Source organism: Microcebus murinus, chromosome 18 (assembly GCF_040939455.1).
Source record: "Microcebus murinus isolate Inina chromosome 18, M.murinus_Inina_mat1.0, whole genome shotgun sequence".
In the NCBI taxonomy this organism is placed as follows: domain Eukaryota; kingdom Metazoa; phylum Chordata; class Mammalia; order Primates; family Cheirogaleidae; genus Microcebus; species Microcebus murinus.
In genome coordinates, this window is record NC_134121.1 from 30,619,064 (window position 1) to 30,635,797 (window position 16,734).

The 16,734-nt window shown below is 36.8% G+C and overlaps 1 protein-coding gene across 3 annotated transcripts in view; it reads right to left on the minus strand.

The window, feature by feature from the left end:
• RPS6KB1 (ribosomal protein S6 kinase B1) overlaps positions 1 to 16,734 on the minus strand; it is a 48,426-nt gene that overhangs the window by 15,200 nt on the left and 16,492 nt on the right. The window contains exons 5-13 of one of the 3 annotated variants that reach the window (XM_012770566.2): positions 9,690 to 9,837; positions 7,594 to 7,651; positions 6,025 to 6,125; positions 4,246 to 4,336; positions 3,973 to 4,063; positions 2,944 to 3,051; positions 2,578 to 2,640; positions 2,340 to 2,417; positions 361 to 468 (exon numbers count right to left, since the gene is read on the minus strand). In XM_012770566.2, coding sequence (XP_012626020.2) covers positions 361 to 468; positions 2,340 to 2,417; positions 2,578 to 2,640; positions 2,944 to 3,051; positions 3,973 to 4,063; positions 4,246 to 4,336; positions 6,025 to 6,125; positions 7,594 to 7,651; positions 9,690 to 9,837 — 846 coding nt within the window. The other 2 variants (XM_075994412.1, XM_075994411.1) reach the window with 2 other exon arrangements.

Sequence of the window (16,734 nt, forward strand, 5' to 3'; positions counted from 1 at the left end):
AAAAAGGAGTACCAAAAATCTATAGCTGTTTCAGGAATAAAACACATGTAGTTAGTGAGTTCTTTTTCTCCCACTGCTGTGGCTGTGTGGTTTTTGGGTGAGATGATAAACCAAGCATTTTACATCTGTGGCCCATCTAAAAAAGGAATCACACACTCCAAAGAATTCCCTCTAGTTGCTAAAATAAAATGATGAATTATGAAAGTTAATTTTGTAGGTACCAATAAGTTATAAGGGGTTGGCTTAAAAAAGTTAGCCAGGTTACCAACATGAACTGCAAAGCAAGCAAACTGAATGTTCTTTAAAGGGCCCATCCTCATATTAAATTTCCCATGGTTACATGGAAATTCTTTCACTTACCAGGAAGACCTGGTTGGCACTTTCACTGAGAGTTGAGTCATCTGGGCTGTCAACAGGTGTCTGACGTGTAAACTTGGAATCAAACTGACTCACATCCTCTTCAGATTGCTTTATAAAAACAAAATGATTAGAAAAAGATAAATAGTCTACATTATACATATCAATCAAATGCATTGTAAGCTCTAGATAGAGTTCTTTTTGCAGGGGTTGACTAGTAAAATATCAGAATAGTCTTAGCAGGCACAGACTGAAGAAAAGAATGCAGGTGAAAAGTATTACATTTTCAAATGTCAAATTACATTTTCAAATCTTAAACATGCATTCAAATAGACTTTAGTATAGCTATCATTCCTATTAAAAATCTGGATAGGCCGGGCGTGGTGGCTCACGCCTGTAATCCTAGCACTCTGGGAGGCCGACGCAGGAGGACTGCTTGAACTCAGGAGTTAGAGACCAGCCTGAGCAAGAGCGAGATCCCGTCTCTACTAAAAAAAATAGAAATTAACTGGACAACTAAAAATATATATATGAAAAATTAGCCGGGCTTGGTGGCGCATGCCTGTAGTCCCAGCTACTCAGGAGGCTAAGGCAGGAAGATCGCTTGAGCCCAGAAGTTTGAGGTTGCTGTGAGCTAGGCTGATGCCATGGCACTCCAGCCAGGGCAACAGAGTGAGAGTCTGTCTCAAAAAAAAAAAATCTGGACATTAATTTTTCCCTTTCAAAAAGCTTCAATGTGCCTAGTCCACTGGCTAAATCCTCATTTAGAGATAATTTGCACTGTTGGCTGCTGCAGGTTTGTAATAAACCTGAAAAACTATTGAAGCAGACTTAAAACACAAATCACAGTTGTAAGATGCTCCAGTTAATATTTCTCCCCATAGCTTATTTCATCCCTTTAGGCTGCTTTTTTTTTTTTTGAGACAGAGTTTCACTTTGTTGGTGTTCATTTCCTATATTTGACTAAAGAGTCTAACTAGATACATTGAGAAAGAGAGAAGGAATTAAAGAAGTAAATCTGGTGTTCTGTTAAATGTTCTCTTAATAGTTCTCTTAAATGAGAACTATTCTTTCACGAGAAAATATTCTGCTCTACGTAGGTTATATTTTGACTCTTTAGTCAAATATAGGAAATGAACACCAATTTAGAAAATCTGACTTAATACTAAAAGATGACCATATTGAGCTTATTTACAAAATAAATAATACTTCTGAATAAATAATACTTCTAAATAAATAATACTTATGAATAAACAGCTGAAGACACAGTAAAAACGATTAACCCCATAACACTGTGTACTCTTAGAGCCCTGATTTTGATCTCTAAATTCTATTTCCCAATAGAAGGAACCAGCATTTCTTGAAGAAATGGCTGATTCCAGGTGTGGGGTAAGAAACATACAAGATAAGCACAGAACATGAGTTTCCTTATTTTCCTCTTTGGTACAACATCAAACTATGTGGTCGTGTCAAAAGGACTCAGAAACCAACATGAAGATACATCTAGTGCCCAAACATGGAAAAAATTGAGCATCAGTAAAAATAATTGCAATGGATTGCAACACAAATATGTTAAAATATATGAGTTTATAATGATACAAAAAAAAAAAACCCATAAAATTCATTGGTCAATTTTGGAAGATGCTAGAGAACTAATTCATTATTTTGAAAACTGGGAAAGAATCAAATATTTATCCTTCCTTTCCTATATGAATTGTACCTTGCGTAACTAAACAATCGATGAAAGAGTTTCTCTTTTTAGAAGAATTCCAGCTAATAAAGAAAGAAAGAATGACAGTTAGAATAAGACCATTTCACAAAACCCTAATAAAATAAAACTAGGCCAGAGTTTCTCAGCCTCAGCACTACTGACATTTTGAGCCTGATAATACTGTTGTAGGGCCTGTCCTGTGATGGCTCCTACCCACAAGATACCAGTAGCATCCCCTCCCCTCAAATTATATACCTTCATGTATACATACCAACAGAGGTTTAAAGGGGGGCTCTACCTTCCGAGCCAGAAGTTCTTCCCAGTTAATGTGTCTAAAGAATGGATGAGCCTAGGAACAAAAAAAAAAGAGGGAAATAGACTTTACTGGATTCCCGTTTTGAAGGTACAAGTCACAAAATAAGGTAAACTTATATAAGCAACTACATACAGCCCTCACAAATAAAATCAGCATTATCTTCCCCCCAAACTCCAAACATGCCAATCCCTACTTGAACTTCTCCAGCGTCCCCAGGACCAGCTCCAAGACGAGAAGCAGCATTTCTTTTCAGCAGCTTTAAGGAAGAAAAAAACACTGATGAAAAACCTTACTTAAGTCAATTTTTTTTTTCCTTTTTAGAATTTGCTTGTCTATTTTGCCTTGAAAAAATATAATTTATTAATTACTACTAAATGTTGTTTGAGGAAAAAGAGAAAAAATCTTTAAACAAATCTGTACTTTTCCTTCAAAAACTGCAGGCTTTTTTGGTTTAATATCTATGTATGATTCTTTATTCAAAATATTCATTAAACTCTATCTAGTTAAATACTAGTAGTCATTGAGGCTTATAGTGTGAATGCCCATTTAAGAACCCTACCTTTTTAAGCAGGTCTCTTGCTTCTTGTGTGAGGTAGGGAGGCAAATTGAGTTTACATTTGAGGATTTTGTCAATTGTTTTCTTTCTATTCTCCCCAGTGAAAGGGGGCTAAGAGTAGAAGAGAGTGAAAAAAATTAGCATGTAAGAAATAAATTTTAAAAAACAATATTACCCATTTCCTGAATTAGTCAGTTATGCATGGAGATCAGAAATGTATGCAGTGGCTCAGGGCTCACCTGAGGCCAGAAGTTTGAGACCAGCCTGAACAACATAGCCAGACCTTATCTCTACAAAAAAAATAGAAAAATCGGCCAGGCTTAGTGGCATGCACCTGTAGTCCCAGCTACTCAGGAGGCTGAAGCAAGAGGAGGATCGCTTGAGCCCAGGAATCTGAGGTTGCAGTGAGTGAGCTATGATGATGCCACTGCACACTTGCCCAGGCAAAAGGGTGAGTCTCTGTCTCAAACAAAGAAATGTATGCTGTGAAGTAGGCTAAGTGCTAAAAATCTATAGTGTTGGGCCGGGCGCGGTGGCTAACGCCTGTAATCCTAGCACTCTGGGAGGCCAAGGTGGGCGGATTGCTCAAGGTCAGGAGGTCGAAACCAGCCTGAGTGAGACCCTGTCTCTACTATAAGTAGAAAAAAATTAATTGGCCAACTAATATATATAGAAAAAATTAGCCAGGCTTGGTGGCACATGCCTGTAGTCCCAGCTACTTGGGAGGCTGAGGCACAAGGATCGCTTGAGCCCAGGAGTTTGAGGTTGCTGTGAGCTAGGCTAATGCTATGACACTGTAGCCCAGGCAACAAGAGTGAGACTCTGTCTCAAAAAAAAAAAAAAAAAAAGTATGGAATCCCATACAATCAAGGCATTAATATAGTGTTAAACTGCTGATAACAAATCTTTGAGCTTTGAAAATAACTCCACTGGTAACATCTTCAAAAAGCACAGGAAAGGTCTCTTGCTATAGTGATTTCATAATTACTAAGCACAGATCATAATACATGCAGCTTTTAACTGTGCACCTACTGCTCCAGTCAGCATGTCATACATTAATGCTCCCAAACTCCACCAATCCACAGCACGATTGTGGCCGCTTCTCATCAAGATTTCAGGGGCCCTATAATGAGAAAAATAATATGCTTAAACATTATTCATTCATTTGCATAATATCTGAATCCAAATTTTAAAAACACCACATACAGCCAATGATGCTACAGGAAACAGATATTATTCCTCAAATCAGGTAAAAGTTAGCTATTAACCCCACAGCAGTTATATATCTTTTAACATGCAGCTCACATGTATTCTATTGTTCCACAAAATGTGTGTGTGACTGTTCCATCATGAATAGATTCTTTGCATAGTCCAAAGTCTGTTAGTTTCACATGACCTACAATGAAAGATAACAGCATGATTATTCTGAGAACGTGCAGAGTTTGAAAATATCATAAAAGACAATAATCTATCCTTCCATTTAACTTTTCTTGCATTTAACTTTTCTTGAAGATGTCAAGAACTAATGAGATATCCATAAAATGTGATGCTAACTGTTTAAGGCTATGGCAGAGTCGCCTCTTGCCAATGATATAATTCATCTAGTACAGAGAAAACAGACAAAGAAGTGAAACAGCTGTCTCAGACTCTAGCTTTAGCTATACATAGAATATTCTATCATCCTGAAAAAGAAAAATCCTGGGAAAATTTCTTTATGGAGTCTAATTTAAGTACATAGACCCTAATAAATATATTCTGTATCTTTTAAACAAAAGTGTGACATATTACTTCAAATATTTATAGCTTTTTATCACAGTGAACTGTAACTTGAGAGTTCTTAAAATGGTCTCAGAAAGTCACTATAACAAGTTAATTTATTCTGCCCAATACTGCCAGTTAGGAGAAAGAAATAAAATTGCTACATGGCATGGGCCAATCATCTCCAATCCAGAAAGTAAAAAACTCAGCACCTTACACAAAGATCATTTCTGTTCAATTTTAGTTTTACTGAACTGCCATTAGATAACCAGTGGTTTGACAACTCTAGGGGTCATAGTATTTCAGGTTCATTTCACAGAAAAGAAAAGGCAATAGCCCTATCAATTCCAATGTAAATATATACTATAGGAAGAAAGTCTTTATTTTCACAGAACACCTGACACACCCAAGTTTACAAGTCAAAGAACCAGCTAACTATTCTATCACTTCCCTATTCTATACTGGGCCTTAGAATTCAGAATCCAGGTTTTGGGGGGTAGGAGGGAGGCACAGACGCTGATAATCATGATGTACTTGGTTAAGTATATAATTTCTCCTTTAAAAATAAAAGCACAATTTGGAACATTATATTAGCCTCAGTTGTCCATATGCCATTTTCTGTCCAAGAGTATAAAACAGTCAACTACCTTATGGATCATTCTGTGGATATCTAAGGATCAATGGCTGCTACAAGCTCCCTAGATACCCTAGGTTGGCAGATTGCACCTTTGGGGTGTGAGTTAACTGCCAACTCTACCCAGCCCAGATTAGCATAAATTGAGCTGTCTGTAGCTGTGTGCAGTTGTAGCCAAGGCTTCTCTGCTGTAACTATAGCTATATAGAATATCAGTCTCTCTGATGTTTTTATGTTTGTTGTGTGAAACAGCAAGAATAAACTGATGCCTACTAAACATTTTATTTCCAAGGTTACATCAAATCCTTGGATTTAATTTTAATCCTTTCCTTTTTCCAGCATTAGTAAAACCTTTTTTTTATGCAACACTGTTGGTACAAAACTTATCAAACAAATATTAATGTTTTGACTGGCTTTTGGCTCATAACACTTTATGTAAAGAAAAGCTAAACAGAGTAAAGATTAAACCAAAAAAGGCGGTTGTGTAGCTATTATCCTCAATACCCCTTAATTTCATCAACCTTAAGTACCTAAATACTTAAACATTAGCAAGTATTATGATGCCATAAATTCTAAGGGAAGAAATGTATAAAATTGAGAGATGAATATGGGGCTTTGAAAATGGCCATGACCTATGTGGGAGGATTTTAAGATGATTATTTACTACAGAATTGTTTACGGTATATCTCCACCTTGGTGATTAAGCATGATATTCTCCGGCTTCAGGTCTCTGTAGATGATCCCCTTTTGATGTAAATGCCCCAAAGCCATGGAGATTTCTGCCAAGTAAAAGCTGGAAACAAAAGTGATTTAATAAAATTAAAAAGTAATCTACCCAAAGCAGTTTATGTATGGAGCAAAATTCCTTCAAAGAAACAGACATGCACCAAAGACCAAATTAGTGGGGTAGGGGAATGGATGGGGAAAAGAGATGGCATAGGATGTTGCCAAAGGCATGGGGGCGTTTATGATTCATTTGTTTTAGTGAAACTACAGAATGTTTTATTTTGCCATTAGAACATACTGCTAAAATTGCAAAGATGTCCAGAATATGCTCAACTGTCACTGGTCATGATTTGTTCTGTCTGTGTAGGAATTAGGCCAATAATCATTCAGAGCAAAGCAAATTTCTCCCACCCAACCCAAATTTAAAATCCCATAGGAAATAGGAACTTTGTTATTATTTATAACTTTGTTATTATCAGAGATCAAGTCTTGATTTCAAAAGATACTTTATAGCCTGACCCTTAGAAGCCCATTCATCCCTTAATACAGCTACATATTTATAGACAGCTTATGCCCACAGTATCTGCCCTCCCTCTTGCCAGCCAGCCCACAACTATAAACTGTGTGACACTCAAATTTATCTACCTCAAAAGAATAAAGGGCTGAATCAACCCTGTCTGGAAAGCACAAGGCACTGCAATACTGGCTGCATAACAATGTTGCAATCCTGCAGATTACTCCAGGATGGAGAGGGTGTGTTCTAGAGGACTGAGGCAGTTTCACAGCCAGCACGACCACAAACAGCCTCCAACACGGCTCAGAGAGCCTCCTCCAAAAAAGGGCACTTCATCCCTAAGGCTCTTAAATGCAGCTTCTGTGTTAGAAAAGGCCTGAAATTAAACAATGGAATGCAGTTTGGTAATTAAGGTAGAAAAAACATTTAAGTGTTGTTTTCTATTCAATTAATGTGTAGGATAAACTGATTTATTTTTACCTAATACTGTCATTTCACAAAAGGATGTGTATATTTTTAATTTGAAGTAGATGTTATCTTTAGAAATAGGAGGATAGATCCCATCCTGGCTATATAATAAAGATATATGCAGGCTTATCACCTCCCTAAGACTGCACCTTGGGAACTGGAAAGTCTAAAAAAAAAAAAAAAAAAAAAAAGAGGAGGTGATTTCTTATACTTTCCATTGTTCCACACATAAAGTTTCACTGGAAAACCACACTCACCCATAGCCAAGACAGGCAGCTTACCAATTCAAGGAAAGAAAGCTGCAATGAGAATGGTTCTGTTAGGAACAACTGGTGAGAAGAGCAGTCCACCCAAGGCCTGAGGGTAAATGAATGATGTGACCTCCAATAGCTGTTCAGTCCCAAAGCTGCTTCTCCCCATTGAAGTCCTGAGTAACTAACTGGCTCCAGATCAATTTATTGAATCATTTGGCTGACCACAGTGGGAATGGGGATTTGCTTTTAATTATATGAATCATTACCTGAATCTATACAACCACAAAGATTCCACTTACCAGGCTGTGTCTTCCATAAATATTCCCTCTCTTTCTAACTGCATAAATAGTTCTCCTCCTGTAAAGAAAAAGAAAGGACATTAGAAATAAAACAATTTTTATTTCCAACCCACTTTTAATGAGTTTGTGCTTCCTTTCTAACCATAATTAAAAAAACATCTGCCTCTTAAAAATAAAAAGCAGATCCTAAAATTATAGGTTTTAAAACTAAGTCCTTAGGATTCTGTTTTTAGCAGCATTCTTACTCCTCTGTGAAATATATACATATAAAATTAGAACTGGCTTGGAATTCTAGGCTTTACATCTACAAACTTCAAAACATTTGTAGATTCCAGACTTCAGGTTAAAAAAAAAATCTTGATTAAAGTCTCCTTAACATTTCACCTATAAGTAGAAAAATGTTAGTATACAATTAAACCACCCTCACTAGTTTTAGTGATGCTCGTATTTCCTATTTTCTGAATGAACCTGGCAGTGGCCTTATAAAAAATATGGCACAATTTGATTATAAAAACATAATGATAATAAAGGGTTTTATCCCACTGAATAATATTAGAATCCATAAGTCCATGATGATGTAAATAAATGGATAAAATTAATTTTTAAAATGGGGAGAAAGGAAAGCTCTTTATTATAGTAGAATGCCAAGTAACAAATGAAGGAGGCATGATGGAATAAGAAAAATCACTTGGCAAACATCACAGTTAATTGTTGCAGGCAAGAATCAATGGATGCCAAAACTGAATGTGAAAGCTTGATGAAAGATGAGATATTTAAATAATCTCAAAGTATCTTCAAAAGATACTTATTAATTACAAAGAGGAAACTTCACCAGGGAAAAAACCAGCAGACACTGCCTTATATATGTGACCAAAGTTAACATCACTAGTAATAGGACAAAGATATCATGTACCTCTTGATCTGATGCACTGAGAAGGCTACAATGTCACTTTGATGGTCCTGCCAAAAATGCATAACCTGAATCTAATCCTAAGGAAACATCAGCTAAATTCAAATTGATGCATTATACAAAATAACTTGCCTGTAATCTTCAAAAATGTCAACATCATGAGAGACAAAGAAGGATTTAGGAACTGTTCCAGATTCAAGGAAATTGAAGAAAGATATTACCGTATCAATGTCAATTTCCTATTTTTGATAACTTTAGTATAGTTAAAGACACTGTCCTTGATTTTAGAAAATACACATTGAAGTTTTAGCGGTAAATAGAAATCATGTCTGCAATGCTCTTACACAGTTCAAAAAAATTACGTATGCATGTGTATATATGTATATATACATATATAGATAGAAGGATAAAACAAAACAAATGTGGTGAAATGGTAACATTTGGGTAATCTAGGTGAGGGGTACATGAGAATTCTTTGTACTATTCTTAAAATTTTGTATAAGTCTGAAATTATGTCAAAACAAAGTTACAAGAAAAAACAGCAATAGTCACAACAAAGTTGCTAAATTCTGCAGCTTTCTGTTCCGTGTTACAAGTTACTATGAAATCTCTGTTTCTCAGAAAACTCTAGTGTGTTTGCTAGACATAGATCCTGTGATCTAGAAATGATATGGAGAACAAGAAGTTCCTAGGAGGTGGTAGGCCCTGGAAAATATGGATGATTTCCATTATAAACTGCATACCCTATCAACTAAGGCTACATTAAACTAAAAACTCTGTTGAAAGATGTAATTCTCAAAATATCCAGTATCTTAATACTTGGAATAAGTTTTTCTACTTCAGTTTAGAAATATTTTAATGGCTTATTTGAATTATAATATCTTACCCCAGCATAATCTGATGGCCCTGTATCAATTAGGCGTTTGTTATTTTGTAAAGTGACTGATTACAAAGGGATTATGATAAAATTTTACAGACAAGGAAAAACTTAACCTTTAAGGTTTCCTTCATATTTGTCTGCAAATAGAAATACTTGGTCACATCTGAATTCCTTACTTCAATGCACTTGTCAATTTTAAGAACTATTTGATCACAAAGGGAAAAAACATTTTTCCACTGAAAAATAATGTTTTGACCCAGTTTCTGGAGCAAATGCAAATAATTACACCAAACTCTGTGTACTGACCACTGAGATACTCAAGGATGAGGTAGAGTTTTCCACCGGTCTGAAAGGCATAAATTAAATCCACAATGAAGGGATGCTTTACTTCCTCCAGAATATTCCGTTCTGCTTTTGTATGAGCTGTATCTTTAGCATTTCTTACTATCATTGCCTAAAGGAAAAGAGATGATCTATAAGAACAAAATAGTGAACATTTTTATTCCATAGTAACTGGAAAATCTATTTTGTGCTTTTCTTGCCAATACTGAACTATTAATCATAATTCCCATTAGAAACTGAGATGGGGTAATGGAAGACGTTCACTTTTTATACACATCTGTGCTGCTTGGATTTTTTTTTTTGCAGTGGACATGTAAATAAAAACCTGAAGACACATTTTTTTAAAAATCTGTAATTAGATCAAGTTTACTTATATATTCGCTAACTGTTGAGTGTCTACCACACTCTAGGCTATGTGCCAAGCAGAATTAATAGAAGGAATGCCTTGTCCATAGAAGCTCAAACTCTCAGGGAAAAAAAGATAAGTGAATGGAGGTAAGCATAGGATGCTATGGGTAAACAGGGGAACCTGGCAAGAAGTCTTCCTGGAGGCGGTGATACCTAAGCCATATCTTGAAAGTTAATAAAATGAAATATGGAAGGTAAAAAAGGCATTCCAGTGCAAAAAAGGGTTGACAGGACAGGGTAGGTCTGGGGAATCTACAAGTAGTTTAGTATGGTTAGAAGTGGTTAGAGATTAGGCTGTAGAAGTAGGCAGAGACCAGGAAATGGAAGGCCCAGGCAAAGGTGTTAGAATCTTATCTCAGAGGCAAAGAAGAAATGTGGAAATGACTGAAATGAGAAAACTTTTGGCTTTAAGAGAGTCAATTCTAATAGCAGTGAGGGTAGAAATAAGCCTAGTTAGGAGGCTAATAAGTAAGAACACCTATAACTAAGAAAATGAGGGTGGGAAAAAAGGATAAAGGTATATAATTTGTACTTGCTGACTAATTAGATACAAGAAGGAATGGTGATACCCTTATTTTTGCTTAAAGATAGATAATGTTGTCATTCAATAATGGGGAATGGAAATGAAAAAAAAAAAAAAAAAGATTTGAGAAAAATGATGCACTGTTTTGGAGATGCTAAACCTAGTTCTACGAATTTACCCTGATGGCATACCTCTAGTAATATGGAAAGCAAATATGCAAGGTTATTAGTTGCAATATTATCTGTGAAAGTGAAACACTGGAAAAAACCTATATGCCCATACATAGGATACAGGCAGAAAATCTATGGAATCTACACAATGTGTAAAAGCAGCTATAAAAAGAATAAAGAATATTTCCGTGAAAGCAAGGTGCAAAAGAGCATATAAAGTACAGCAACATACAGTATGCTATCTTTTGTGTAAGACAGGGGAAAGGAGAATATATATAGGTATCTGCTTGTATCTGAACACAATTAAGATAAACCTAAAGCTAATGATAACGGAAGGGTAGGAAAGGGGATAAGACTTTTGAGTATACCTTCTGAGTAAAACCTCAACTGTTTGTTTTATCATCCATTTTTTTCTTGCCTAAATCAGTTTTTTTTTTTCTTTTGAGAAAGAGTTTTACTCTGTTGCCCTGAGTAGAGTACTGTGGCATCAGCCTTGCTCACAGCAATCTCAAACTCCTGGGCTCAAACGATCCTCCTGCCTCAGCCTCCCGAGTAGCTGTGACTACCAGCGAGTGCCATGACGCCCAGCTAATTTTTTTATATTTTAGTAGATATGGGGTCTCCCTCTTGCTCGGGCTGGTCTCAAACTCCTGAGCTCTAGTGATCCTCCCACTTTGGCCTCTCAGAGAGTTAGGATTACAGGCATGAGCCACCACGTCCTGCAGCCTAAATCAATTATTATTATAATTATAAAATGGATGGCACAGAACCATCCATTTTTATTTTTATTTCTGAACTATACTAATGTTTTTTCTTTTTTCCCCTCCCCTTCCTGTTGCCCCTATTAATGTTTTATATATTCTAAAAATAAAATGAAATCAACAAGGATGGGGGTGGGAAATACAACTGAATACTTTAGAAATAAATTTAGTTGAATATCACATTAATAACTTTACTACAGAAAAAGAAAAAAGATATTTAATTAACTTTAGACTGCATACCCTTAGAGGCCAATATGTAAACATAAAAAAAACTGCAAAGAAATCCTAAACCACACTTAGTAGGTTTGTAGCTGGTAGTAGTACTGGTATCATATTTCTCAAACTATTAAGCATGTATTGCACAACTGAACAAATGAATACGATTACTGATGTTGTTACAAGGTTCTCACTGTGGAAAAAGGAAATGCAAATATGTACTAAAGAAAAAAAAAAGAATCCTGTGGAATTGGACTGGAATTAGGGTATCAATATGAAGCCATGATTTAAAACAAAAACTTCTAACTCTGTCCACTGAAAGAGCCAGAAACCATGACAGCTTAGAAACAAGGAGCATAGCTAGCATCCAGATCTAGGTTTGTAAATACCGTATTCTTTATTAAAAGAAACCAGGGTTCCTTAGAGAAATGGATGGTTCTATGCCAGAGTCAGGCAAAGTGCAAGGCAAACCTGGAGCATTCTATTGCTACCAGAAAGTAAGTTAGTGCCTGAAAATTGATGGGGCTATGTAAAGAGGATGTAGAAGCCTTTAGTAGGGCTCTCACTAGAACAATTTGAGACAATCTGAGAACCAAAATGAATAATGACAGAAATGGATAACATACAACAACAACAAAAGTCCATACTAATTTTTTTTTTTTGAGAGAGATGGGGCCTTGATATGTTGCCCAGGCTGACCTTGAACTCCTAAGCTCAAGCTGTTTTCCTCCCTCAGCCTCCTGAGCAGCTGTGACTACAGGGGCATGCCACTGCCCCTGGCCAGTACTGATTCTCTAAAAGTAACTTTAAAAGAGAGTATAAAACTTCTTTACAGGCTGGGTGCAGTGGCTCACGCCTATAATCCTAGCACTCTGGGAGGCCGAGGCGGGCAGATTGCTCAAGGTCAGGAGTTCAAAACCAGCCTGAGCAAGAGTGAGACCCCGTCTCTACTATAAATACAAAAAGTAACTGGCCAACTAAAAATATATATATAAAACAATTAGCCGGGCATGGTGGCACATGCCTGTAGTCCCAGCTACTCAGGAGGCTGAGGCAGGAGGATCACTTGAGCCCAGGAGTTTGAGGTTGCTGTGAGCTAGCCTGATGCCATGGCACTCTAGTCCAGGCAACAGAATGAGACTCTGACTCAAAAAAAAAAAAAAAAACAAAAAAAAAAACTTCTTTACAGAAGAATGACAATATAGAAAAAACAAAAATGTGAAGTCTCCATTTTATAATCACTATTGTAATATTTGATTTGGGCAATAAACAATAGATGATAAAACCATTAAGTAAAAGATTATTAGGGGACAGGATGTTCACAGTTTCTAACTATTAATATCATTCCCTAAAGAGACGCCTATTTTTTAAATTTCTTTTCCTTTTCTTTTTTTTTAGAGATAGGGTCAGGCTGTGTCACCCAGGCTAGAGTGCAGTAACAGGATCACAGCTCACTGTAACCTCAACCTCCTATACTCAAACCATCCTCCCACCTCAGCCTCCTGAGTTGCTATGACCATAGGCACACACCACCACACCAGGCTAATTTTTTTGTTTTTAGTAGAGACAAAGTCTTGCTATGTTGTCAGGCTAGTCTCAAACTTCTGGCCTCAAGTGATCCTCCTACCTTGACCTCCCAAAGTATTAGGATTATAGCTGTGAGCCCAGCCTGGACACTACCTTAATCAAGTGATCAAACTCAACCTCACCAAATAATAGGATAGACTTACATAACATGCCTCCTGAGCCCATGAACTGAGAACACAATGGTGCCTAGGTTTAACACTCTTGCAAAGTGTTTAATCTATGTAAAATTTTTAAGTATTTTCATGAGGAAACAATGAAGCCCAAATCAAGGGATATTCTGCAAAACAACTGGCCTGGACTCTTCAAAAAAAAAAAAAAAGTCAATGTCATCAAAGACAAAAATATGTGTGAAATGGCTTTAGAGTAAACTAAAGAGACAGTACAATTCAATACAATGTGTGATCTTTGATTAATTCTGGATATTAAAAACAAAACAGCCATAAAGGATGTTATTGACACAACATGGGACAACTGAATATGTGCTATGTATTAGAAAACAGTATTGTATATCAACATTAAATTTTCCAAGCGTGATAAATTATACTGTGGTTATATATGAAAATGTCTTTTTTTTTTTGAGACAGAGTCTCACTTTCTTGCCTAGGCTAGAGTGAGTGCCGTGGTGTCAGCCTAGCTCACAGCAACCTCAAACTCCTGGGCTCAAGCGATCCTGCTGCCTCAGCCTCCCGCGTAGCTGGGACTACAAGCATGAGCCACCATGCCCGGCTGATTTTTATATTATATATATTAGTTGGCCAATTAATTTCTTTCTATTTTTATGGTAGAGACGGGGTCTCGCTCAGGCTGGTTTTGAACTCCTGACCTTGAGCAATCCGCCCGCCTCGGCCTCCCAGAGTGCTAGGATTACAGGCGTGAGCCACCGCGCCCGGCCTATGAAAATGTCTTTATTCAGGGCATAAATACTAAAGAATTTAGGGGTAAGGTGCTATCATGTTCTGAAACTAACTCTCAAATTGTACAGCATAAAAAATAATCTAAATTTAAAAATTGAATTTACATAAATATACATATACATGGGGACAGGGAGAAAGGAAGGGGCAGACAAAGAAAATATGTAAAAATGTTAACTGATGATCATTTGACTATTCCTGCAACTCTTTGGAAAGTATGAAAAATTTCAAAGATACGTTATTTTGAACTGCTCAGGAGGTTTAAATTGTTTAAATAAGCAATTGTGAGGAAGTCTGAGAAACCAGCACTAAGAGATAAGATGAAAAATCAGTAAAGTAGAATTCATAGCAATGAAGGGAGAGGAGCTTCATTGCCAATGAAGGGAGCTATTCAAAATGCTGTGGTCAATATCTTCAATGTAAAAGTGAGGTAAATTAAAGATCAACTAAGAAAAGACCACTGGATTCAGCAATTAGAAAGTTGGTGATGACCTATAGGAGAGGAGCTTCATTGAAATAATACAGTCAATCTGGGCACAGTGGCATGTGCCTGTAGTCCCAGCTACTCAGGCTGAAGTGGGAAGATCTCTTGAACCCAGGAGTTCAAGGCTGTAGCGTGCTATAAGTGAGCCTATGAATAGGGACTGCCCAGCACTCCAGCCTGGGAAACACAGCAAGACTTGTTCTCTTAAAAAAAAATAGTATAGTAGAGTCGTAAGTCAAAATACAGTGAATAAAGAAAGAATAAAACAGGCTGATACCACTGCACTCTAGCCTGGACAACAGAGTGAGACCTTATCCCCCCCAAAATTAAAAAAACAAGAGAGAGAATAAAACATGTAAAAGAAGAGATGGTATTGTGGACTCTCAAGAAGTTCAGCTATGAAGAGGCAAAGAAGATAGCTACCCAGAGACTTTGAGTGGAGGAAGGTGTTGTTTAGCTAAATATGGTAGACGCAAGAATATATTTAAATAAAGAAAGAAATCAGGATAGAGGATAGAAAGAGAGAGGACAAGTGACAGAGCAAAGTCCCAAAGAGGCAGAAAAGGATGGTATCCAAAACAGAGAAGAATTAGCCTTAGGAAGAAGGAGGAACACATCTCCACTAAGAATGAAGTGAAGGAAGTAAAGACAGGTAGAAATGCCAATTAACATGGTGTTGGGGTAGAGACTAGTACAAGAAGTCAAAAGAAATCACATCAGATAGCCTCAAATAGGAAGAGAGGCAGCTGGCTAAAAGGAGTAGAGAGACTGACAGAAAGGCTCTAACGGATAAAGAGAATGGAAGGATTTATCTAGAGACATGAAGAAAATTTGTTGGGGAGTACTTAGGGTCCAAATAAGTTTTGAATCATACATTTTTACCAATAATAATCTACATGTTTGCATGATTTCTGCCAGTAATGCTCAGTAGCTGAAACACAGGAATAAAGGAGCACTGACAAGTGAGCTAATTCAGATTAGGAATTAGGACTGTCCTGAACATAAAGTCAACAGGGCTAGCAACAGAATGAAGTGGCAGATTATGCTGATTTGGCTGGATTCAGAATAAAATGAAATAGGAAGGGGGCTAAGAACTTGAGGAAAAAACAGAAAGCAAAGGTCAAAGAACTAAAGGGCTTAGGTCTGAAAAATAGGCATTGTAGGAATAAAAAAAGTTAAAAGTTAGAAAGTTATTGTTCTATGAAAGTCCAATATTCCAAAGGTGGAGAGTACAGTCATGAAGTGGAATAGAGGTGATGGAGTTGAGATCAAGGGATTGGAAGGCTAGGGTACTGATTACTTATCAATACAAGGATAGTGAAAACACCTATGAGAACAAGACTTGGGATTGGAGGAAAAAAGACTGAACTACATATTCAAGTCTTCATAAATTTAAGGGGAAAACCAGGAGACAGTAGATAAAAGGTGACAGAATGGTTTAGGCTTAAACGTTAAAGGAGAAAGGGCTTTGACCAAAAGGTAGATGAGTAATTTTAAGAATAAGCTTATCAGTTCTTCCCTTGGATTATACAGTAAGCAAAGTCAGAGGCAGAGACTACATTTTTCTCAAATGCTAAATCCTAGTATCTAGTATAATGCCTGGCACATAGCAGGTTCTCAATTAGTTTAATAAAAGATGGAATGGAAGAAGTATGGCCAACTTGTGACCCAAAAGCCTTTGCGCAAGGTTCTGAAATTTATAATGCAGACCAACAGTATTTTTCTTCCAGAGTACATTTTTGTTGCAACTTGCAGAAAGATGGTTGTTAATAGTCTTTTCCTCAACATTCCACCATACAAATACTCAATTGAGACCCTTCCTGTAAGAAGTAACTGATAAATCCAGGAGAACTGATAAATCCAGACAGAATGTCCAGCTACAAATAACTCACTTAAGACAAGGTGACACCTGGTTCTACTCTGATTTCCTTTTTCTTTTTTTTTTCTGA